Genomic DNA, 24,389 nt, shown 5'->3' on the forward strand with positions numbered 1-24,389 from the left:
GCAGCTGTCCTCCTTCCCCTCTGCCCCTGTCTGGCTGTGGAGGCCTTCCAGGATGCAGCCATCACCAACACTCCACACTGGTGGCTGAGCCTAGACCAGCCTGGCCACTGTCCAATGGCAGTGGCTGCTCTTGCACACCCCCTGGTGTCCTCAGCCGGTTCGGATGCCCTTCAGCTGGGCATCTCTTCCCACAAGTCCTTCTGGAATCTCAAGGCCCCTGGGCTCTTGTGATGTTCATATCTCAAATCAACCCGAAGGAGTCACATGTTAGAATGCGCCCTTCCTGGCTGCTTGAGAACCTTCCACTGTGGAATCCCAGTTTCTTGTACTGAAAAGGGCTATTGTAAGGCTTCGATGTTCTCAGACGATCAGGGTAATATTCTTCATAGCTAGTTCATACACAGACATGTGACACCACCCTGGATCACGGGGGCTTACAAAAGATCTGCCAGGGTAGAGAGAGAGGGGTCTTTGAGAAGTTCTTTCTTGCTTTCACAAGAAAACATAAAGCAGGGACTTGCCTCTGGATGTAATGTGATGGTGTGTGAAGTCTGGAACTGTGGTAGCCATATTGTGATCTTGAGGAGAATTGAGTAGACATACAGCTTGATACATCTGAGTTATGAATCCCTCGCTCTGCAGCCCTCTTATCTCCAGGGTTTTAAATATATTCAATTTTCTTACTCTTTTTTTTCCTTCATCTTTTGTTGTTGTTGTTTTTTTGGTGGTACTGTGGTTTGAACTCAGGGCTTTGCATCTGTCAGGCAAGTGCTCTACCTTGTAAGTCCTACTCCCAGCCTTTTTTGCTTTGTTTTTCAAATAGGGTTTGACATTTTTGCCCAGGCTAGCCCAAACTGTAATCCTCCTATTAATATCTCCTGCACAGCTGGGATGACAGGCACACACCTCCTTGTCTAGCATTTTCTTGGTTGAGAGCAGGGTCTCACAAACCCTTCTCCAGGCTGGCCTTGAACCATCCTCACCCTCACAACCTCCCCTTTTCTGTGTAGTTTGGATTACAGGCATGAGCCACGGCACCTGCCTACATTTCCTCATTTTTAAAAATTAGATTTTTTTTTTGTTGAGGCTGTTGGAAATAGACGACCCTCCCATGTCAGAAAACAAACAGACACACAAGAGACAGAGGCGATTTCTGTGGAGGCAATTTACTTTTGTGCAGAGGGGTGCACTGCCCTGCCCCCTGCCAAAGTGTAGTGGACCCAGGGAGCTGGTGATCTGTTCCCAACCCAGGGGTGATGTTGTCCCTTCTTGTTGCTAAGGCTCCCATTTTCCTCACAACTGATTATCAGGGTGATAATAAGGAAGTTAGAAACTAACCATCAGTGAAAGGTCTCTACTTGGGCGGGGGTGGGGGGCACTGTCTTTTTGGGGCACAGGTGTATTTTCTTGTCATGGGAACAGAGCTGAGAACGAGGCTGCATAGGATTACTATTGGAAGAGGTTGGTAAAGCCCAGGGAAAACTCCCCCTCAAGTTCTTTAACTCTGTTGACAAAGTTTTATATACCGGACAGAGTTGGCTGGTCACAAACAACATGGATGATAGTTACAATGGAAGCTAAGAAGCAAAGAATTCCAGGAAAATACCAATCTCAGGGAAATAACAATATACAATGGTGACTGCCGACAAGTGGGGACATTTTAGTTTGACAGAAAAGACTGCTTCTTCTCAGAAGACTAATTCGTCTCCAGCTCAAGAGGTGGATGCTACCAATGTGCCCATTTTACTAAGAAAAACGGAGATTCATGAGCAGCCAGAACCGTCACCTGTTAGGAATTTGCAGGACCTTGATTTGAACCTGAGAATGCTCGTGCTAAGGTCACACTGTGAACCCCAGCAATTCTGCTCAAATCACTGCCTACCTGTGAGTGGCTTCCGTGGGTTACCGAGCCTCTCAGGGAGGCAGAGGCAGGACACTGGGGCAGGAGGAAAGCAGTGTTAGATACCATCTCTGGTAAATACCCTTGGTGTTTATTTTTCCTTGAAATGTGCCAAGATGCCAGGAAGACAACTTCCTGACTGCTGCTAGACCCTTTACTGGGTCTGCCAGCCCAAAGCTGGACTGCCTTCATGCCAGCATCTGAAGCCTGCCTGTAGCTCCTGAAGTCACTGCCTTCAGCAAACAGCTTGCACCCAACTTTTGCCAACACAGCTGCTACTTCCCCTCAGGTCAGTTTGAGACCTTGTACTTCCTTCCTCTTGGCCCAGCAGAAGAGGTGTGCTCAGAGACAGGGTCTGCGCTGTGATTGGTGCAAATCCCGTCTTTCATTTGCATAATAGGCTACTATGATTTTTGCAATCATCATCCTTCATTTGTGCCAGACCTACCATGATTGGTGCAAATACCATCCTTCATTTGCATGAGCCCACCAGGGTTGGTAAAGACATCCTGGTTACATGCTCTGTTGCTCAGTTCACTTTGTGAGTATCAGGGAGACCCTCCTTCCTGTGCTCCCCCTCCCCGAGGTTGCAGCAGCAGGTCCTCAAGTCTCCATGGTTGGCTTTGCTTACTTTTGAATGCCTAAGCCTGTAGCATGAAGAGAAGAAGCAGTAGCAGCAACAGAAGTGGGGTATTGACAGAGCAGTAGGTAGAGAGGGCAATAGTAAGAGTCCTCTTCCTTCCTTCCTTCCTTCCTTCCTTCCTTCCTTCCTTCCTTCCTTCCTTCCTTCCTTCCTTCCTTCTTCCCTCCCTCCCTCTCTCTCTCTTTCTCTCTCTCTCTCCTTCTTTCTTTCTTTCTTTCTTTCTTTTCTTTCTTTCTTTCTTTCTTTCTTTCTTTCTTTCTTTCTTTCTTTCTTTCTTTCTTTCTTTCTTTCTTTCTTTCTTTCTTTCTTTCTTTCTTGTTGGTAGTGGGGCTTGAACTCTGGGCCTGGGCACTGTCCCTACGCTCTTCAGCTCAAAGCGAGCATTCTACCACTTGAGCCACAGTACCACTTTCCAGTTTTCTAGTGGCTTATTGGAGATAAGAGTCTCATGAACTTTCCTACCCGGGCTGGCTTTGAACTGCGATCTTCAGATCTCAGCCTCCTGAGTAGCTAGGATTACAGGTGTGAGCCACCAGCACCCAGCCTCTTCCTTCCTCCCTCCCTCCCTCCCTTCCTTCCTTCCTTCCTTCCTTCCTTCCTTCCTTCCTTCCTTCCTTCCTTCCTTCCTTCCTTCCTTCCTTCTTCCTTTCTTTCCCTTCCTTTCTGTTTCCTCCCTCCCTCCTTCCCTCCCTTCCTCCCTCTTTGTCTCCCTTGCTCCCTCCCTTCCTTCTTGAACTCATGATCTTTCTACCTTGGCCTTCCAAATGCTAGGATTGTAATAAACTACCTCGCTGGTCTGATGAAATGTTTTAAAAGCATACTTATCGGGCTGGGAAGGTGGCTCAGTGGTAGAGCGCTTGCCTTGCATGCTCGAGGCCCTGGGTTCGATTCCTCAGCACCACATAAGCAAAAAAATAAAAAATAAAAAAAATAAAAGCATACTTATCTACTTGGCAGCTGTCAGTATGAAGTGTCTTAGAGTTTCTGCCGGCTGCAGTGGCCTCAGACACTGCCAGTGGCAGCGGTCCACCCTGCTCACCGAGACACGTAAGGTGTGAGGTTCATGACCCGAAGGGTTGGATGTCGCCCAGGCTTACGATCCCCGCTAGCCAGCACACAGGCGCTCAGTGTAGAATTTGGTCTCAAGGTTCCAGCTGACAGATTAGTGAGCCCCGCCCTGAGAACAGCGTGGAGGTCAGAGTGTCTGCCCCAGGATCCAGCGTGGGGCTCCGTGGCTGTCTGCACCTGCTGGCAGAGCACATCCACCAATGTCTGCCCAAGGCTGAAAGCCAAGGTTCTGGGTTCAAATCTCAACGGTGCTGCTTCCCAGGTGGGTGAACTTGGGCAAGTTCTCTGTCAGTGTTGGCTTCTTCATGTATAAAGCAGACGAGGCTTGTAGGGGTCAAGGTCCTCAGAGAAACAACCAAATGGATGTGTGCCTAGAAGTTTCTATGAAGGAATTGGCTCCTGTAGCTTAGCAACTGCCAAGTGTGACATATGCAGGGCTGAGCCGCGGGCTGGGAAGAGGCGCTGGATTCTGGAGGTGATCTGCTTCCTCACAATCCCTGGATTTCAATGTTACTCACAGCCAAACAACACAAAACAAGAACGCTTCATAGAAACCTTTAAACCTATTGACTACATAATTGGGCATTGTAGCCTGGCCAAGGTGACACATAAAACAAATGATGACGATGACGACAGTAATGACAATGACACAAACCTTGCAGGTCTGTAGAAAGACGCAGCAGTGTGGAGTGTGTGTGTGACTTTTCCAGGGTCCCAGGCCCCCTCATCCCACCAGCAGACCCACAGTTTCAGCATACATCCCAGGTAGGTTAGCCCAGATGGTTTCTTTCTTTTCTTTCTTTCTTTCTTTCTTTCTTTCTTTCTTTCTTTCTTTCTTTCTTTCTTTCTTTCTTTCTTTCTTTCTTTCTTTTTTTTTTTCTTTCTTTCTTTCTTTCTTCTTTTTTCTTTTCTTTTTTGTCGGTCATGGGGTTTGAACTCTGGGCCTGGGTGCTGTCCCTGCGCTCTTCAGCTCAAGGTGAGTGCTCTACCACTTGAACCACAGCACCACTTCTGGTTTTTCTAGTGGTTTATTGGAGATAAGAGTCTCATGGTCTTTCCTGCCCGGGCTGGCTTTGAACTCCGATCCTCAGATCTCAGCCTCCTGACTAGCTAGGATGACAGGTACGGCTCAGATAGTTTTTTTCTAATGGACTATACCAGGCAGCGCCTGAGCACGCCAATCCCTGAACAGCGCCCCTGCCCTGACCCACACCCTCCCCTCCCCCCGGTGGTCAGCACACTCTCGAGTCTCCAGTGATGAAAACCTGAAGCCCCAAATAACTCAAGTTCAAAACTCAGCGGGTCCACAGCCACGGCTGCCTCTCCCCAGCTCGAGCAGCACAGCTGCCCTCTGCCCTCTGTGTGTATGACGGATGAGGCACAGGACAAGCCACTTGGCTGGTGTGTCTGTGCAAAATGCCAGCAAGAAAGAGCGCTTGTGTTTGTGGTCGATCTGTGGCAGAAAAAAGCAATAGCATGGCGAGAGTCAACAAAGGGAGACGCAGGGGCTTCCCCCACCTCTTTACTAAGAAGCCTTTCCCTTGTTTGTGGTGCACAGAGCAGCGTGTGCAGGAGTGGGAGAGCGGACATAAGGAAGTGTCAAATGTGAGGCAGGATCTGACTGCTGAGGTGACTGCGTGCGTGCTGGCTGGAGCCGATCTGGGCCGCTGCCCTGTCAGTTTCCAAGGCCACTGATTGCCCAGCTCTGCTCGGTAAAGTCAAGTCAGACTCTCCCGTGAGCCGCTGGGGGCTCAGCAGAGCTCCGTAGTTGGTGCTCAGGCTGCCCAGAGGGCGCCCAGGCTCTGGCTTCTGAGTCCTCACCAACCCTCACTCTGGCTCTGCCCAGACACCATGGCCAGGCTGAGTCACCCACACTGCCTCAGGAGCTCACAGTCCCTTCAGAGTGACGGGAACCTGGGCAGGAAGTGGAGATCACACCTGCGAGGAGAGAGGTCACACTGACATTCACACTCGGCACTGTCACGGGGTCTCATGGGAAGATGTCCACACACGCTCACACACACACACATATGCACACATATAAACACGTGGCACACATGCAAACATGTCATCTAAGTACACCTGCACATGTGGATGAGCATAAAACACCTGTACAGATGGGTACTGATGCCTCATGCTGATAATCCTGGCTACTCAGGAGGCTGAAGTCTAAGGATCAAGGTTCAAAGCCAGCCTGGGCAGGAAAGTCTATGAGACTCTTATCTGTAATTAAACACCAAAAAACTGGAAGTGGGGCTGTGGCTAAATAATAGAGCGCCAGCCTTAAGCACAAAAGCTCAGAGATAACTTCCAGCTCTGAGTTCAAGCTGCAAGACTGGTACACACACACACACACACACACACACACACACACACACACACACACACACACCTCATACAGACACACATGCACATGTAAGTGTATATCCATGACACACATACCTATGTGCGTCCACGTGAAAACACGCATTACACATGCAAGCACATGTGCACATGCAAATATGCACACACATGGTGACACACGTGTGCATACATCTAAGTGCATGCACCATGCATACCTAGTCCCATCAAGCATAGTCAGTTAGAACCTCAGAACCAAGATCCTGCTGGAACCTAGAAAACTCACTGAATTTATGTCCACAAACACCCAAGATGAGCTCCCAGCCCACTCTCCTGGAGCTTGGAGGACAGGCCTGGCCTTGGGCTGGGGGCCCAGGGATGAATGAAGTGTAGAGGAGGAGCCCGCCCACCCTGTCCAACCAGGAAGAAAATCAGCCACAAAATCAGATAAGCCCACATTATAAATTATGGTCATGGTCTCATGAAGGTGTAATGAAATGCACCCTACTCCTAGGGCCATAATAATTCCGGATCACACCACTTAAAAATGTAAAAATGTGCTGGGCGCCGCTGGCTCACACCTGTCATCCTAGCTACTCAGGAGGCTGAGATCTGAGGATCACGGTTCAAAGCCAGCCCAGACAGGAAAGTAGTCTGTGAGACTTTTATCTCCAATAAACCACCAGAAAACTCGAAGTGGCGCTGTGGCTCTAGTGGTAGAGTGCTAGCCTTGAGCTGAAGTGCTCAGGGAGAGTGCCCAGGCCTAGAGTTCAAGCCCCATGACCACCAACAACAAAAAAAGTAAAAATATGTCACTGAGCGAACCAGGAACTCTTGCCCTGGAGGGCAGGGGTGCCGAGTGGTGGAGGGCCGTGAGAGGCAATCACAGAGATGATGGGAGGGGACAGTCCAGTGAGTGCAGCGCAGGCCCTGTGTGATGAGCACATGCACGTGTGTGACGCATTGCATTGAGAATGTGTACTTTGTGGCTGCACACATGCATGTGCATCCGCTTGTATGGATTTGTGAGTACAGGTGTGCATTTGTGCATGTACGGGAGTGCATGGTGCGCACACAATGCACATCAAGCATGTGTTTATGTGTATACATGTGTGCATCTGATGTTAGGCATGTGTATGTTGCATGGATGGTGTGTGTGTGTGTGTATGTAAAGCATATCCATCTGGTAGTTTCTCTGGGGAACCCGTGATGGTTTGGACTTGGGATGTCCTCAGAGGCACAAGGGTTAAAGGCTTGGTCCCCAGTGTGCGCTGTTGGGAGGGGGGGGGGAGCCCTTGGGCGTGAAGCCTGCTGGGAGTTGTAGGTTGGTGGGGACATGCCTTCCAAGCCGACTGTGGGATGCTGGATTCCCCCGCATGCTCCTTTTTGCTGTGAGGTGAGCGGCTGCCTCCTCCAGGAGCTCTGTCCGCCGCGCGCTGCCTTGACCCAGGCCCAAAGCGTGACCATGGCTCAGTGACCATGGCCTGAAGCTCCAGAGCTCTAAAGCAAAATCAGCCTTTCTCTTTCTCCCTCCCCCCCCCCTCTTTCTTTTGTTAGTTGTGGGGTTTGAACTCAGGGCCTGGGTACCGACCCTGCGCTCTTTGGCTCAAGGCTAGCAGTGCTCTACTACTTTGAGCCGCAGCCCACTTCCAGTGTTTTCTGGGGGTTCATTGGAGGTAAGAGTCTCTCCGGGACTTTTCAGCCCAGGTCAGCTTTGAACAGTGAGCCTCAGATCTCAGCCTCCTGAGTAGCTAGGATTACAGGCATGAGCCTGCTCTCGACTTCTGTTTACCAACGGATTCTCTCTTAGGTGTTTGTGACAGTAACAGAAGGCCGATGAGCACAAACCCTCACACATTGCCTGACGCGGTGATGTTAAGCCATCATGATTGGGCCCTCGAAGGCCTCCCCTACTTTGTCCCCAAGTCCCCAAACACCTGGGCCCTCAGTTTCATCTGTCTCCAGGCTCCCTGTACCTCAGGTACATCTGCTCTCTAGGGTACCCCAAGGCTGCTGCCCTTTGTAGAGATCTGTTCTGTGAGGTGTGGATTCTTCACGGAGCGAGGCGTGAGATTTCAGAACTCCTCCCCTGTCCTGGAAACTCCCCTCTGCGTTGCTCAAATCTCCTCTGCACCCTGCCCCCACCTCCCAGCATAGAGTAGGCTCTTTGCCTCTTCACTCCATTCTCTGGAAGCTTCTGGAAGCTTCTGCAGGGCAGAGACCATGTCTGCTTTTTCACAGCTGTGATCTGTGTGTCAGTGTGGGGCCTGGCACTTAATCTTCAATCAACAAACATTTGCTAAATTAATGAAGGATCAATTCAGGATGATTAAAAAAATTAGTAGCTTGTATCTGTCCTCCCTCCCTCCCCCTTCTCCCATCCTTTGGCCTTCACCTTTCCAGACAAGCAGGTGTTTCTGTGCCCAAGCCTCAAGGAAGGACTTGACAGGTGAACACGGAACAAAACAACCCAGGGCGGTAGAGCTTGGCCCTGAGAGAGCGGAGGGAGCGAAAACCATCAGAGAGGTCGAGGGACGGAGGAGACCGGAGGGCTGGGAGGAAATTGCTTCCTGGCTTCTCAGGCTTGAGAAGGCTTTTCTCAAACCCACCGTGGGAGGAGGTGAAAGAGTAATGCTTAAGCAAAGAAAAGCCTTCAAACCACCAGCTCTCAGAATACCCCTAAGGGCACCCACTGCTCCCAGAACGCCCCCGTCAAGTGGATTAGGATGAAGTAAAAGGCTGCACCAGTTGCTTGGAACACACATAGATCCATCCTCATTCGCTCCCTGTCAAGCATTGCTGTAGAGTGTATACACCACGCAACCGGTCCAGGGCAGCTCTGCGTAAGCCAGGCCAAGTCCTGGAGGAGGGGCCAAAGCTCAGATGGGTTCAGAGGCATAGGAACAAGGAGGAACCTGTGCCTCACATCTCAGGAACCCTCCAGAAGATCTGGGATGAGGCACCTCCCCTGTCCACCCAGGACACCAAACATTCAGACTGCCACACCCCTGAGTCCCCTAGGGTACTTCTAGAACTTTCCAAAGCCCACCGGGACTGAGGAAAACCTTAGATAAAACTGAGCTCAATTAACTATGGCTGCCCAGGTGCAAAGCAGGGGCAGCGGGAAAGGCTCACAGCCAGGGAGAAGCTGGGCTCTACCACGCAGGTTTGTTTAGCCAATGTGGAAGCAATGGCAACCCATTTTCCTTCATTTTCTTCTGTCTCTGTCTCTCACGTGCGCATGCGTGCCCACCCGCACACGCGCATGCATACACACACGTTCCCCCAACAAAAATACCAACTGCCCAGGGCCAAACCCAATCCTACTTCTTCAGAGCATCCTCCAAGTCTAGAAGTTTCTCTGACAGCCAACTGGGTAACTAAGCACAAAACTGAAATTTCACCGGGTGCCGGTGGCTCACGCCTGTAATCCTAGCTGTTCAGGAGGCTGAGATCTAAGGATGGTTCAAAGCCAACCTGGGCAGGAACATCCCTGAGACTCTTATCTCCAATAAACCACTAGAAAACTGGAAGTGGCGCTGTGACTCAAGTGGCAGAGCACTTGCCTTGAGCTGAAGAGCACAGGGACAGTGCCCAAGCCCAGAGTTCAAGCCTCACAACCGACAAAAAAAAAAACAAAAAACTGAAATTTCTCTCCAGGACCCAGGATCTCAGGGCTTCTCTGCCTTCTCCCCTTCCTTCCTCTCCCTCCTCCCTTCCTCCCTAGGCTTCTCCTCCCCTCTCTCTTCTTCCCCCTTTCCCCTCCCCACTCCTGCCCAGGCCCCTCCTGGAGCAGAAGGGCTCCCAAGGCTGGAGTGGAGGGGTGCAGATGGCCCCTCCAGTGCAGGGGCCTCATAAACAGTGTATTAGGGTCTGAGCCATCTCCACCCAGCAGCCCCGCCCTGTTCCACCCTTGCTGGCCCTGGTCTTCTGGCCCTGTGACCACCATGGCCGTCACCGCCTTTGACCCACCGCGTTCTTCTGAGTTCCCACAGCCTGGGCACCGGGCACTGGTCTCTGTGTTGCCAAAGTCATTTGTCCTCACCCAACACGATGCTCCCTGGAGCCCCGGTGGAGGCTCCTCCCTCCCGGTCCCGGTGCCCAGTGAGTGCCCGATGCTAGGTGGTGGCCTCAGGCTCTGGCCTCGTCCCGTTGCGTGGACGCTTCCCTGCTGTAAGGGACAGAAAGGCCAGGCAGAGACTGAGAAGTCACAGAGCCATTTATTAAAACAGGCAAGTCACCCCAAGACTTGCGAGTGTACTTGCTGCTTCCCGCTGGCCGTCCGCTCCCCTCCCACTGCCTGCGGCCGGCCCTGCAGCCCGCCTCAGCCAAAGGGACGTCCCGCTGTCTCTGGTGGGGCGAGGGGTCAGTGACGCTGGTGAGTGGCTGGGGTTGGAGGTGAAAGGTGAGGATGGGGGAGGGGCTGCTTTGAAGATCAGAAAGGCCCAGATTGGATTTAGTGAGTCAGGGCCATGGACCCATGCGGTGACGTGGTGGGGGGGCAGAAGCCCCCTGCCCTTCTCCTCTGCCCACCTCTGCTAAGCTAGGTCACTCTGCACACGCTACATGGCTACAAGACATTCAGTCCCCTGGGCCTGGGCCTGGGGACCCCAGTGGGCCGGGGTGGCCGGGCCTAGCCCTGGAACCCCAGCTCCTTGTACTTGGCCGCGATGTCGTTCCGGAACAGCTCCAGAGCCTTGCTCATGGCGCCCTGGGCGTCGGCCCCGAAGTCCCCGGGGTACTTGCATTTCAGGACCTCGATGATGGCTTCAGAGATGAACTGCAGGGAGGGGGCGAGAGGGGGACGGTCGGCATAAGGGACAAGCTCGGGCCAGTAGTGTGGTCTCCACAGCTCAGCTCCTTCAAACCCCACCACGCTGGGACACAGATACTGACACCCTTGCTTTGCAGGTGGAGAAACTGAGGCACAGGGAAATGAAGCTGTGTGCTGAGGTCATGAGGCCTGGAAGGGGCATCTGGACTTGGGGGTGACTCTGGCACCGGGCTCCTTCCCCTGTCCTCCTGCCCAACTGCCACTGGGGTCTGGGAATGGAGGAAAAGAAAGGGCCATGCCTCCAACATGGGCTGCAGAAAGGGGTGCTGTCGATGCAGCTCTACCCAGGCTTCTGCAGTCAGGAAGTCTAGAAGGAAACTTCCTTTAGTGTGTGTTTTCTTTCTGTGGCCTTGGCTGGGTGGGACAGGGACCCTTTCTCTCTTGGGGCAGCAATGTGTGACGCACATCCGGGTGGCGGGAGAGGATGGGGGAAGGGGAAAGGAGGGGAGAGGAGGGGAAGGGCGGCCTCTGGAATGACCAGGAGGGTAGGGGCGGGTCCACAGCTCTACAGCCTAGGACTGCAGCCTAGGATGTAAAAGGTCACTGGGCTGCCCCACCTTGAATCGGGATTTGGCCCCGACTGCAGCCCAGACTGCCGCACCAAGGAGCAACACTTCACAGAGGGGACAGGCAAGTGGCCAGCCTGAGGTCACAGAGCAGGGGGATGGCAGGGAACTGGGAGAGCCAGTGCCAGGGCTGGGGTGGGGGTAGGGGTGAGCACCAGGGATGGTCACACAGCGTCCCCTGGATGCAGTGGGGTCCTGGGTGGGCATCTGAAAGCCACTGAAGTCTGTCAAAGCCATTTCACTGGTGGGTGGAGCTGAGCACTGCCCTTGGAGGACGGGGTATCTCCTGGCTCCGCTCCGTCCTGCCCCAGGTGACTTCACTGCAAACCAGGGACTGAGAGGAGTGCACGCCCCCCCACCCCCCCGCCCGGTCTGCCCCGTGTCTACAGCAGAGCCGCTGGCGTCCAGACATCCGAAACAGAAGCCGCCTCGCACCTGCCACCCTCTGCGTCCTCTGTCTGGGCCTCCCTCTCATTTCAGTGTCCGGTGGCATGTGTGGGCCTTCCATAAAGAATGAAGGAGCCGGGCGCCCGGTGGCTTACGCCTGTCATCCTAGCTACTCAGGAGGCTGAGATCTGAGGATCACAGTTCAAAGCCAGCCCGGGCAGGAAAGTCTGTGAGACTCTTATCTCCAATGAACCACCAGAAAACTGGAAGTGGTGCTGTGGCTCAAGTGGTAGAGCGCTCGCCTTGAGTTGAAGAGCACAGGGACAGCGCCCAGGCCCAGAGTTCAAGCCCCACGGCTTACAAAACAAAAAACAAAACACTCCACCCTTGCCAGGCCACAGTCTCCTCATCTGGGCAGTGGGTGGGGAGGAAAAGGCTGCTATTTGTGGAGAGGTTGGAAGTTGTATGCCGGATTTCCTATCCCTTGTCCCCATGAGAACAGAAGACATGAAATCTGCCCTGCTGTTTGTGGTCTGGGGTCTCAGGAGGAGACAAAACAGGGGGCCAGTCCACCGAGCCGTGAGAAGGCAAGCTGAGACTTGAACCCCAAGTCCCTTGAAGCCCTTCCCGCCCTCTCCTGCCTGTGGCCCCCTACCTCCAGGTATGCCATGGGGATCTTGTGCTTAGTGGCGTGGGACTGGGCCAGGGGCTTGATCTCCGCCTCGTGCTGCCCCTTCTTCTTCAGGATGCCACCCAGGGCGGTGAGCACGGTGGTGCCGTGCTTCTTCAGGTCCTCGGACGCCTTCATCTCATCCTCCGACTTCAGGTTCTTGAACTTGTCGAACTTCTCCAGGGTCTCAGAGTGGTCTTTAAAGAGCCTGGGGGACAAAAGAGGGACTGGAGTGAGATGCGGGGATTGTGTAACGGGGTCTGCAGGTGGCCAGACTCGGGGTCCGGTCCAGCTTCCCCTCCTTCTGGCTGTGTGACCGTGGACAATTCACTGTACCTTCCTGGGCCTGGGCTTCCTCATCTGAGAAATGAAGATGAATTGTCCCTCCCTAAAAGATGAAGTGAGATCGCGTATGCTGCGTGCCGTCTGGAGGTGGGACACAAGTCTTCGTGGTCACGGCCTCTGAGGGGCAGACAGACAAAGGCATCTCTGCTGGTGGCGTGGGCTTGCCCTGTTTTCTCCACATTTATCTGCGGAGTGCATCATGGTGTTTGGGGCACTGGGGCTGCGCAGCCCTGCATTGCTCAAACGCCCTCTGCTGTGCTCGGCCACCTTCTACCTCTCCCTTTAGCACCATTTTACGGGAAGCTGGGGCTCAGAGGTGTGACGTCACCAGAGGAGTCAGGGCTGTGTGGGAGGAGCTGGGTGGAAACCAGGAGTGAGCAGCTCCAAAGGCAATCCTGGCCCACGGGCAGGCGTGGGCTGCAGCCTCCTGCCTCCTGCCCAATGCCTGTGACGGGGCCTGTGCCACCTGCTGGGGGACCCCTGGGAGCCACAGGTGTGCCTGGCTGTGCCCTGAGCTACTGTGCCCAGGAGATGATCAGCAGGATCCCAGGCTCCTGTCTGTCTACTGCTGTGTCCTCCTGTCCTGTTGCCAGCCTGGCAGACTCTGTGGCTCCTCCCCCACCCCCCGCTGCTGGCTCACCAGCCGGGCAGAAACCCTGCAAAGCATGCATGGAGCATCTGCAGGGCAGCGGGGAGGGATGGGCAGCCTGAGGCCAGTGCTCAGAGGCCCAGGCAGGAGGCTGTCAAGTTCCAGGGTTTATCACGGTCACAGCGAGACATTCACGTGCAACCTGAAATGGGCAGTCCCCAGTGTACGCATGCGTGCTGCACGGCTGCATGAGCACGTCCGGCCGTGAGGGAAGAGTCACGTAGGCAGATGCGCATGTGCGTGGAGGGCGTGGGGTGACGGGCGCAGAGCCTCCCTCGGGGGACGAGCTCTGTGCTCCTGGGGGGACGGCGGTGCCAGGGCCGTCCACAGCCGTGGCCAGTGTCCCTGAGTCACACCGGGGCCGCGTCCAAGGCCGCGTACGTCACAGACAGCTTGTCTCTGCCACCTTCATCCAAGGGTCCCTGAGCTCCTGACTATTATTATTGGGCGACAATGATCCTTGGATGCGTGCTGACAGATGGGAGACCTGGCACCCCGGGGCGAGGCCCAAGGTCAGGAAGCTGGAAGGAGACAGAGGCACAGGAGGGCCAAGGATCAGAGGCCCAAGGCACAGGGGGGTCGTGGCTCCCTGGGGTCTAGGGTTATGAAGTTCTGGGCCCAGCTCTGGCTTCTGTGTGCTGTGTGACACTGAAGAAATCACACGCCCTTTCTGGGTCTTGACTCACACGTAAGTAAACCAAAAGGGCCGGGGTGGAGGCCTTGCCCCTGCTTCTCCAGAGGAGCGCAGGCTCGCTGGCCAGCCATGGAGTGCCAGCCCCGCCAGAGGCCCAGAAGCCCCAGCCCTATAGATGTGGTACCACACTGGGGAGGGGAAGGGGGCTGGGGGGGAGGGGGCCGACTTCTGAATGGAGGCCAATGGGAAACCCAGTGGGACCCTGGACACTGATACAGAGCCACAGAAACCCTTTGGATTCTCTGGGAAAAGCCTGCCCCCAGGGAGGTCCCATCGGGGCCTGCAACAGAACCCTCAGGAGCAGAGAGGCGCCATTCACATGGCCTGAACTTGAGTCCCCAGCCCCTCACACTGTGTGACTTAACCTCTCTGTTCAGCATGGTGATGATGATGATGATGATGATGATGACAATACCTCCTAAGGTTTAAATGAGTTCCAGTGGAACCTTGCTGGGTGCCGTGGCTCACACCTGAAATCCCAGCTACTCGGGAGGCTAAGATCTGAGGAAGGCGGTTCAAAGCCAGCCTGGGCAGGAAAGTCTGTGAGACCCTTATCTCCAGTTAAGCACCAGAAAACCGGAAGTGGTGCTATGGCTCAAGTTTTAGAGCATTTCACCTTGAGCTGAAGAGCTTGGGGATAGCACCCAGGCCCAGAGTTCAAACCCCATGACTGACAACAACAACAACAAAGGTAGAACAGGCAGACACCTGGCGCTGGCATGGGCTGGCTGATCATTGTGGGGCTCGGTGGTTATGGCCACCAGCGGCGGTTTGCAAACTTTCCTTAGCCTTGAAACCTTTAGACACAACAGAAATGCACAAACCAATAAAGAGGAAAGGGTCTGGGCAGGCACTGTGAGGCAGGGTCCGCCCCCTCCCCGCACAGCCGCCCTCTGCCCGCCCCTCGCCCTCTCCTCTGGTTAGTCAGGAGCTGCAGCCGCTGCCCAGCATCTGGGCCGTGGCGGCCTGTGCCTGGTAGTGAGACTTTGGCGGTTCACACTCACCATCATGTAGCAGAACGCTCACTTTTGCTAAAAGTCAGGGCATTGGGGCAGTGACCTTGCCAGGGCCATCACAAAGGCCAGGCTCAGCATTTAGACCAGACCAAGGGGTCAGCTCCTAGCCAGACACCCGTGGCTCACGCCTGTGATCCCATCTACTCAGGAGGCTGAGAGTTGAGGATTGTGGTTCAAAGCCAGCCTGGGCAGGAATGTCCATGAGACTCTTATCTCCAATAAACAAACGACTCAGAAACAGCTGGAAGTTTCTCTGCGCTGTGGTTCAAGGGGAAGAGCACTAGCCTTGAGCACAAGAGGTTTGGAGATAGCGCCCAGCCTCTGAGTTCAAGCCCCAGGACTGGCAAAAACGAAAAAACAAAACCCAAGAGATCAGCTCCTGCCTGGAGTTAGCACCCAAGAGTAGACCCCAGTGGGGGCCCTGGAGGGGGGAGACCTCCCCCTACAGCTTGAGATACATGGCACCCCTTGGAACTTTCCGGAGCCCTCCGTCTCGGGCGGGCGTCACAGGCCCCTGGCAGCCTCGCTGCTCTGCCCGGGAGGGAGGGAACATTGCCCGGAGGTTGCACAAGCCTCGGCCTTGAGGAGGGCAGCGCTGCCACTCGGCCCAGTCCGGTCTTCCCCTCCCATGCAGTCCTGACTGCGTCCGCAGCACGGAGGATGAGCCGCCCAGCACCGGGCCTAGGCACGGGGGGCAGCCCGGATCTCACATCTCGGACAATGCCCCACGGAGGGCTGCTTGGTGGTGTGGCGGCCTGTCCCGGCCCCGGGGCCTCTGACAGGGAGGGCAGGGAAGAAGGTGGAGGGGAGCCGTCTAGGACACCAGCCAGACAACAGGAAGCTGGCTCTCCTTCCCGGATTCTGCCATGGAGCCCTGAAAGCTGTGATTCCAGATCACTTTGCCCCTCACCCACCCCCAAGCGGCCCCGGGTGGATGGGACAAAGAGACAGAGCCCAGGGGAGACAGAAGGGACCAGGAGTCAGGATGGAGACCTGCTCTGCTCACAAATGGGGAGACATTGCTTTGCAAATGTGAACTTCAGGGACACACTGGGGGCAAGCCAGGGCCTGCTTCCCCCAGAAGCAGAGCCGCTGACCGCCACAGTCCAGTAGGCCCTCGATCTGCGATCTGAGCTGCCCAGATGTGAGAGAAGGTTGGGGGCGGGGGGGGGGGAGAACCCAGCACCAGCATCCTCTACTCACAGTTTGGGATTTGGGGTGGGGGGAGGACTATTCAGAACTCCTTTATAAGTTTGGAGACCATTCAAGCTTTCAAATTGGAGACATACTCAATACCGCAGATAGCAACTAGGCCTCTCAGCCCTTGGCTAATTACAGGGCTCAGCATTTGTAATAGTTAATGAATATTTCTAGAACTCATTGTATGTCAGTAACCAGACCCGCTCCTACCAAACATATGCAATGCTCACTTCTACAGTTATTTTCCCTTCTTTAGACAAGAAAGAAACTGAGGCTCAGAGAGGTTGAGAATCTTCCCCAAGGTCACATAGCTGCTCAGAAATAGAGCCAAACCTAGATACAGAGGGGCCTCATTTTGAAGACCATATCTTTTCAGCCTGGACATTCATAGGCTTTAGTGGGCTTGTGGTTGGGGGATGGTGGTGTCATTTCCTCTCTGAACCCTCAGTTAGGTGGCTAGATTATCTACAATTCCAAGCCTGGTGGATTCGAGGCTTGCAGGGTCTGAACCTTAAGTTTCTTCCAGCTGTTGCTATTAGTCTGGGTGGAATCCTTTTCCTTTCCTGAATCCAGTCCCTTATGTCCACAAAGAAAGGAACACAGCATAGGAAATTTGAGCTTCCTCTGCCTGGGACAACTGGTCTACCTTTTCATTGAGCATCTGTGATCTTTGGGGTACTGTAGGTGAGTGGGACCCAGGGATCACTTCCTTTTACCTGATGAGGACTTCCTGCCCATTGCCCGCCAGATCGGCCTCCACCTTCCCCCAGATGTTCAGCACCAGCTGCCACTCCCCGTCGCTGAGCCCCATGATGGCGTCTGAGGAAGGCAAGAAGAGCGATGTGGGTTGACTGCGCGGTGTCCGGGCCAGGCAACCAGGGTTTGAAGCTGCCCGGTCCAAAGGTGTTTTTATACCCTCCTGGATGCCGGTGGCAGATCACCTGATGCCACACACTCCCCTCCCTTTCTCCTTGTGTCCCCTGCCCTCCCCCCTCCCCCAGGCTCTAATCTCTGCCTTTCTCCGGTCCTCTTGCGGGCAGCTATTTCGGGGCAGGTGCCATTGTGGGAGACAACTCGGGCCACGGGGGGGGGGGGGGGGGAGGGAGTGTGGCTCAGGGGACCAGGCTACTGTCTGGATTCTCACAAGCCAAGGGAAAGGGCACTGCGGGGCCTGGGGCCAAGCAGCCTGAAACTCAACCCTCCTCCTGTCAGCCATCCCAAAGACCTGTCATGTTCTAAGCCTGGGCCCAGGCACCCTGCTAGCCCAGGACCGTCCTGGCCCCAGTCTTCTGTCTTACTTCCTGCCTCTGACCTCAGACAAACGTGATAAGAATGAGCCTGTGTTGGACCTCTGAAATTCATGCACCTACAGAGCGACCCTTGTGTGTCTGTGCAGGGCCTCCGCTGGGGTGAGGGCAGCCAGGGCTCCCGTCTCTGCCCGCTCTGTGTCAGCACTCAGCATCTGCCAGCTCCTCTAATCCAGGAGCCGCGTGTGGTGGACACAGACAGCATCCCTGCTTCACTGAAGAGAGGGCAGGGAGTCATGCCACAGTCCCGCAACATCCTAGGTTTGAACCCAGGACCTCAGGTCCCCAAGGCCATGCTCTTGAAACCTTGCGTATTTGTTTTATTCATCTGTGTCTCTTGGGCCCTGACACAGAGCCCTGTACTAAACTTGAATTACATAAATGTTGAGTAAAAGATAGGTGCTGGTGGTTCACACCTATAATGCTAGCTCCTCAGGAGGCTGAGATCTGAGGATTGTGGTTTAAAGCCAGCCCGGGCAGGAAAGTCCATGAAATTCTTATCTCCAATAAACCACCAGAAAACCAGAAGTGGTGCTGTGGCTCAAGTGGTAGAGCACTAGCCTTGAGCTGAAGAGCACAGGGACAGCGCCCAGGCCCAGAATTCAGGCCCCTTGCAAGGAAGGAAAGGTGACAGTGATTGGACTTAGTTTATATCCACGCATACCTGCATCTGCCCATCCATTCATTTACCCATCCATTACCGTTCCATCCACAATCCATCCATCCATCCATCCATCATCCATCTGCCATCCAGCATTATCTTTCCATGTCTCCCTCCCTCCAGCTCCCCATCCATCATTATCACCTGCCTATCATCCATCCCACAAGCATCACAGCATATCTACTATATGCCAGCCACCATACCACGTGCTGAGGATAACAAAGTAAAATCAAACATTTGTGTTCAAGAAAACTCCCCCACATCCTGGGGGAGGTAAGTCGGGGGAGTGAAAAAACCGTGGGGTTCAGTTAATGCTGATGTTTGCGCTGCCGATGTTTCCTTGTCTTTGCGCAAGGCTTTTGCATTTATTAAGTATTTATTCAGTGCCTCCTGGGGGAAAGATCTGTATTTCCGAGGGCTGAGCCTCCCTGGCTACCCTGGGGCTGCTCTGGCTGTGTCAACAGTCACTGCCCCATCAAAACGACTCTTTTTAGAGACATGACCCTTCTCCGGCTTGCTAAGGCCTGAGGCATGGGGCCAGCCGCTTTCAGGGACCACATGGCTGTACCCCAAACCTGAGGTCAATCGTCGCTGTTTGGACCAAGGCTGACACCTGACTAGGGGCAGCCAATGTCTGAACGGCCAATCAGATAACCTCTTCAAACTGGGACCAGGGGCCACAGGGGTAAAGATTGGCCAGGTAGTGGAAATGGAACATGAAAACATGAAATTCACGGCCAGCTGTGCTGGGCAAGGAGCCTCAGACGGCGCTGCCCTGCACAGCCCTGACTCCGGACCACTCTCTGGTCCCTGTGAGGCTGGCCAATGACCATGGGAGGATTGTCATGGGCTGGCCCTTCCCCCATGACCCTGGCATGCCCTTGCAGGGCATCAGATGCTGGCCAGTGAGTGAGAGGGCCTAAGGAATCTCAGGCTGCCCTTCCCGACACTCATTGCTGAGCCCGCAGGCCACGAACGCCTGCCCGGCCGTAGCAGCACAAGGCACGCTAGCTAAAGGTCAGGTGGATTTCTGGGGGTTCCCGGGCAATGCACTCATTCACATGGGCCTTTGTTCATGCATTTATTCCACAGCTCTGGATTGAGGGTCTGCTCTATGCCAACATTTGTGGGGAAAGGCAAATTCACTGTCACAGAGGCCTGGCCTCTGGCTTTGGCACCTGCTCCTGGCTAGTGGCTGGAGGGTGGGGGTGGGGAGAGGGGACAGAAGGAAGGAGGTGCAGCCAGCTGTCCCAGGCTGGCCGAGGCTACCTGCTCTGTGTCTGCCGGGTCACCTCCTCGGCTTCCTGCCAGGATTGGCAGCGCTAGGTCCTGATTTATTTCCTCTGTTCTGCCTCTCTGGGACACAGTGTGCTGTTGAAGAGCCCTCCTGTGAGCCCCACACTGAACAACCCCAACCAAGGGGTGAGCTGGGCAGGGCGGCTCAGGTCTGCAGCTCCCAGCTCTTCTCGGTCTCCAGCCTCCCCAGTTGTCTGAGTATGAAAAATCTCATCAACCCGTTAGTGATGCTCAAGTATTTAATGTGACGCTATCACCAGCTTGGCAGGAGCCCCATTAACAGGGGAGGCGGGGCAGGGGGGGGAGAGGGGGCGCTCCTGGAGACCTGTGGCTTCGAAGCTGATGAAGCTTTGAAGTTCTCCCATTTAAGCTAATGGGGAGTCGCCAACATCTGTGTGTACTTACACATCACCACAACACGGAGCCTGTCTCACGGTTGCTATGGAGACCTGGAGTTCCTGCCCCTCCCCACCCCAGCTCTGTTTGGAGGCTGTCATTCTTGCTGTCAGCCATTGCTGAGCAGGGAGGCTGCAGATGTACCAGAAAAGCCAGGCTGCCTTGGTGTGTAAAACTGCAACCTTAGATCCAAATGTCTGTACACACACACACACACACACACACACACACACACACACACACACACACACGTTACTTTGACACCAAGGAGGGTAATTAAGATCCTCCCCATCAGACCTCATATCCCAGAATGCTTTTCATCCCCAAATCTGAGACTTGTTGAATTCAGCCCCAAGTCTTCAAAGGTCTTGGGTCTGAGATCCCAGGATGAAAATTCTAGAGTGTCCAACCTTGACAGCTTTTCAGTACTCCTGAAACTTGGGTTCTGGATTCCAGGGTCATGGAGAGTTAGAGATGGAAAGAGCTAGAACTGTAGGGCCATCACACCTCAAAGCTAACGAGGCCTTCCATGGTGTCAAATCAATGTCTGTCTCCCTGTGGATCATCACACGGCATCTGCTTGAATGCTGCCAGGAACAGTGAGCTCGCCACCCACAGCTGGACAAACGCTTCATGATACGGAGCAAATGTGTACCTTCTCCCCACACCTGGCCTGGGCTTGCCGGCTGACCAGCCAGGACTGTCACACAAGGAACGCCACAGGCCCCCCGTGGAACACCCACCCCCCAGCCCCAAGGAGCCAGGCTAGCCGGGGGGCTTGTCCCATCTGCCCAAGAGGCAGCGGATCCCCATGGGACTTCCTTGCACGTGCTGCCCAGGTGTGAGCCGGGCCGTGTCCCCCACGCCAGTCTTCTCCAGGGCCAAGAGTCCAGTCTCACTGACCTGTGAACTGGGCAGCCGGTAGGCGGCCTACGGCAAATCTGGGAAACTTTTCCATAGGACTTCACGGAGGGGGACCAAGGACATGGGGACACATAGAGAACATTGGCGCCTAAAGCCAAGATCAAGGTTTTCCATCTTGATCGCCTGTCCCATGTCTTCCTAGGAAAGGAGGTCTGTCCTCTTCTGTGTGTGTGTGGGGGGGTTCCTGCCAGAGGCCTCCCCTCCCCCTCCCCATCTCCCCCTCCCCCCCCCCATGCCTGCCCAGCCTCTGCTTCCTGGCTCAGTCCTCCCTCCTGGGACAGCACCAGGCCCGGCCAGGACTTGTGTGGGGCTGGGCGTGGAGGTGGCAGGGCCTTCCAGGACTTCCACTCAGCAGGCAGGGGACCCCCCAGCTCACTCCAGCCCCCGACTTAAGCCCACCGCCCACAGCTGCTTTTGTCCAGCCCCTCAGCAGCAGCATACTGACCACGTCTCCCTTCTCCCCAGCTGTCCTCCCGGAGCGCAGCCAGGCGGCCAGGGCTGGGGGCGGGGAGGGGCGTCTTATAGGACAGCGGAAAGGCACGGAGAACTAAAAATACAGTCTCCACGCAGGCTCCTCCTTTCCCTGAAGGCCCAGGGGGCCTTATTGGAGAAGGGCTGGCAGGGACATGGGAGCCACATGCCCTGGGCAACAGGTGTGGCCTGAAGAAGCCGGCCTTCCTTCCCCTCTCCCACCCCAGCCCAGCCCCACCCCGCACCTGTCACTGGGGGGCCAGGCCCCCTCCACTTGGAGGCCTGTCCCACCCCGAGACCCTCGCGGTCCCTCTTTATGGCCCCATGGGCCTTGTTTGTCCTCCAGGCTCTCACAGACATAGCCTTCCCATCTCTGTGCTTCGGGGAACGGCCAGGGGGGACGGCTTCCTCTTTCTTACTCTGTGAGGTGCTCGCAAGTAAGTTTTCTCAAAACCACCCTTTCTGTGGAATGAACAATTTAGGAGCCCCACCCTACTCAGGAAGAAATGGAGGCACTGGGAGGGCCAGAAAGCTGCCCAAAGTTGTAACTGGAGTTGGAGGCCAGAGGCCTAGCAACTTGGCTTTCACATGCCCCGCCTCGGGCCACCGTGCCAACATGCCAAATAAAGAGCCCAGCGTGGTGAAGGGCAGAGAAAGGAGATTTATTACAGGCACGGGCAGCTGCAGAGAAGACAAAGTGAGCACTTCAGGCCTCCTCCCCACCCAGAAGTGGGCTTTAGATTGAAATAGACAAAGAATCCTGGCAGGAGTGAAAGGTAATGATTGGAAATCTGATCAGAGGTGGCGGGTTGTTCATTGTCTCCAGGTCCTTGCTGCTTGGTGGGTGGTCTGTCCCTCTCCTTGGGAGTCATTTAGGTCCCCTGTGAATATGTTATCCATCAGACCTGCCCTTCCTGGACCCCACGGTCCAGGAACATAGAGAGAGGAGACAGAGACAAAGGGGAGGCCGATGTGGCGAGCTTTTCTCTTTCTTTCTTTTCGTTACCTCTGGGGCATTGGCAGGCCCAATTGAGGAGTCGGCGGATTTCCAGCAAAAGTAAGTTTCTAAGCACCTGTTCTAAACATACACAGCTAGAAAATGCCAGGCCTGAGACAGGGACCCAACCACCCTAGCCTCATGGCTCAGGAGTGGTCTAATTTTGGGATCCTTCCCTTTCAGCCTCTCATCTCCCAACAGCACTAGCAAAAGCCAGGCCAATTGGCTCTTCCAATGTTTATTTTATTGTCTGGATTCTGTCCAGGGCCTTCCCTGGCTTCTGGGCCGGCAAGGCCGTTTTTCCCAGTGGCTGACAATGGGGAGGCTTCTGCCATCTAGTGGTGATAAGGAGAAGCACCACCGACTCTTGCAGGTTTCTTTGTTCTTTTCTTCCTCTCTGCCAGCTAGATGGGGTCTTTCTGATCTCTCTGCTCATAGCACCTTGTTTAGAAGACTGGAGATGGCTTTCTAAACTATTACAAGATGAGAGAGCTATGATCCTGTCAAATGGAGGTGACAGGCCGCGTGGAGCAGAGGTCTGAACAAAGGTTCTGGTGAGCTAGCAGGCAGCTTGGCTGTGAGGAGAGGCTATGAGAGAGGGGACAGCTGGGGTGACTAAAAATACAAGGGGCTGCAGAGCTGAGGTCACAAGCAGCCTATGCAAAAGCCCAGGGGCAGACATGTGGGAAAGGGGGTGGGAAGGGAGACCATGGGGAAAGACAGGATGAGCCGGACAAGCTCGTGGGGGCTCAGGTCTGACCTTCAGTTCCACAAACACCTCTGTCTGAAGCCTGGTACATGCCTGTCTCTGGGGGTCCTGAGTTAGGAAGCGACTCGAAGGGGGGGGAGTCCACGTTAATTACACCTGTAATCCTGGCTAATTAAGAGACTGAGATATGAAGATTACAATTTAAGGCCAGCCCAGACAGGAAAGTCCCTGAGACGTTTATCTCCAATTAACTACCAAAGTAGAGCTGTGGTTCAAGTGGTAGAGTGCCAGCCTGGAGCAAAAGAAGCCAAGCAAGAGCCCTGGTCTGACCATCTAAAGCCACGATCGCCCCTCCTGACACACAAGAAGTTGGTGACACACAGCCTAGCCTCCAGAAGTTAACGACACATCAACCCTGCTTCCAGGACTGCCCACACCCCACATCCGCATGCCCTCAGCACAGTGCTCTGTCAAGGAACAGCTTTGCCTGTAAGAAATCTGCTCCTTCTCAGGTCTCCTCTGTGTCTGTCCTTGAACTCTTTCTCCAGTGAGACATGGCTTCCATTCATCCATGTGTCCATCTGTCCATTCATCCATCCATCATCCATCTACCTTACCATCCATCCATTCAGCTGCCCATCCATCCATCCATGTGTCCATCTGTCCATTCATCCATCCATCATCCATCTATCTTACCATCCATCCATCTGTCTATCCATCCATTCGTTTGTCCATCCACCCATCTATCCATCTATCTCCATCCATCTATCTGTCCTTATCTATCGGTGGCATTTCAAAGTCCAATCACGTGCCATGTAAGGACCTTCTAGCTGGGCACTGGTGGCTCATGCCTGTAATCCTAGCTACTCAGGAGGCTGAAATCTGAGGACTTCAGTTCAGAGCTAGCCAGGGCAAGAAAGTCTGTAACACTCTGCAGGGTGTGATGATGCACGCTTGTAATCTCAGCACTGGAGAGACTGAGGCAGGATTATTGGGAGTCTGAGGCCAGCCTGGACTACATAACCAGACCCTCTCCCTCCCCGCAAGAAAAAAATACCCCCAAAATTGTAGTACTACCCCAATTCCTGCATGATCCTCAACCCTGGCCCTACCCACTGCCCCGAGACCATCAACACTGGACTGGGTTTTTTGGGGGGGGGATGGAGGTAGGGGGTGCTGGAACTCAAGCGCTCTGTGTTGGCTCCACAGAACCACACCCAGCCCGAGAATTTGTGGGGTTTTTTTTTGGTAAATCATAGAAGGTCTGGGGAAGGCAGACATCAGAGTCTGCGGTGGGGATCGCAGCCAGGGCGGTG

At 54.5% G+C, this 24,389-nt stretch overlaps 2 protein-coding genes across 3 annotated transcripts in view; one reads left to right on the plus strand and one right to left on the minus strand.

Moving 5' to 3' along the window:
* Window positions 1-10,152: 10,152 nt before the first annotated feature.
* Window positions 10,153-17,208, minus strand: Mb (myoglobin). Its single transcript, XM_070014404.1, has 3 exons — window positions 17,029-17,208; window positions 12,394-12,616; window positions 10,153-10,731 (listed from the first exon to the last, which is right to left on the minus strand). The coding sequence occupies exons 1-3, from the start codon at window positions 17,121-17,123 to the stop codon at window positions 10,585-10,587; spliced, it is 465 nt and encodes a 154-aa protein (XP_069870505.1). The 5' UTR covers window positions 17,124-17,208; the 3' UTR covers window positions 10,153-10,584.
* Window positions 17,209-22,093: 4,885 nt separating this feature from the next.
* LOC138821950 (apolipoprotein L6-like) overlaps window positions 22,094-24,389 on the plus strand; it is a 29,417-nt gene continuing 27,121 nt past the window's right edge. For both annotated transcript variants that reach the window (XM_070014390.1, XM_070014392.1), the window contains exon 1: window positions 22,094-22,143. The gene's annotated coding sequence lies outside the window, so the exon portion shown is untranslated. The remainder of the gene's footprint in view (window positions 22,144-24,389) is intronic.

Source organism: Dipodomys merriami, unplaced genomic scaffold (assembly GCF_024711535.1).
Source record: "Dipodomys merriami isolate MVZ:Mamm:240054 unplaced genomic scaffold, mDipMer1.0.p SCAF_97, whole genome shotgun sequence".
Lineage (NCBI taxonomy): Eukaryota > Metazoa > Chordata > Mammalia > Rodentia > Heteromyidae > Dipodomys > Dipodomys merriami.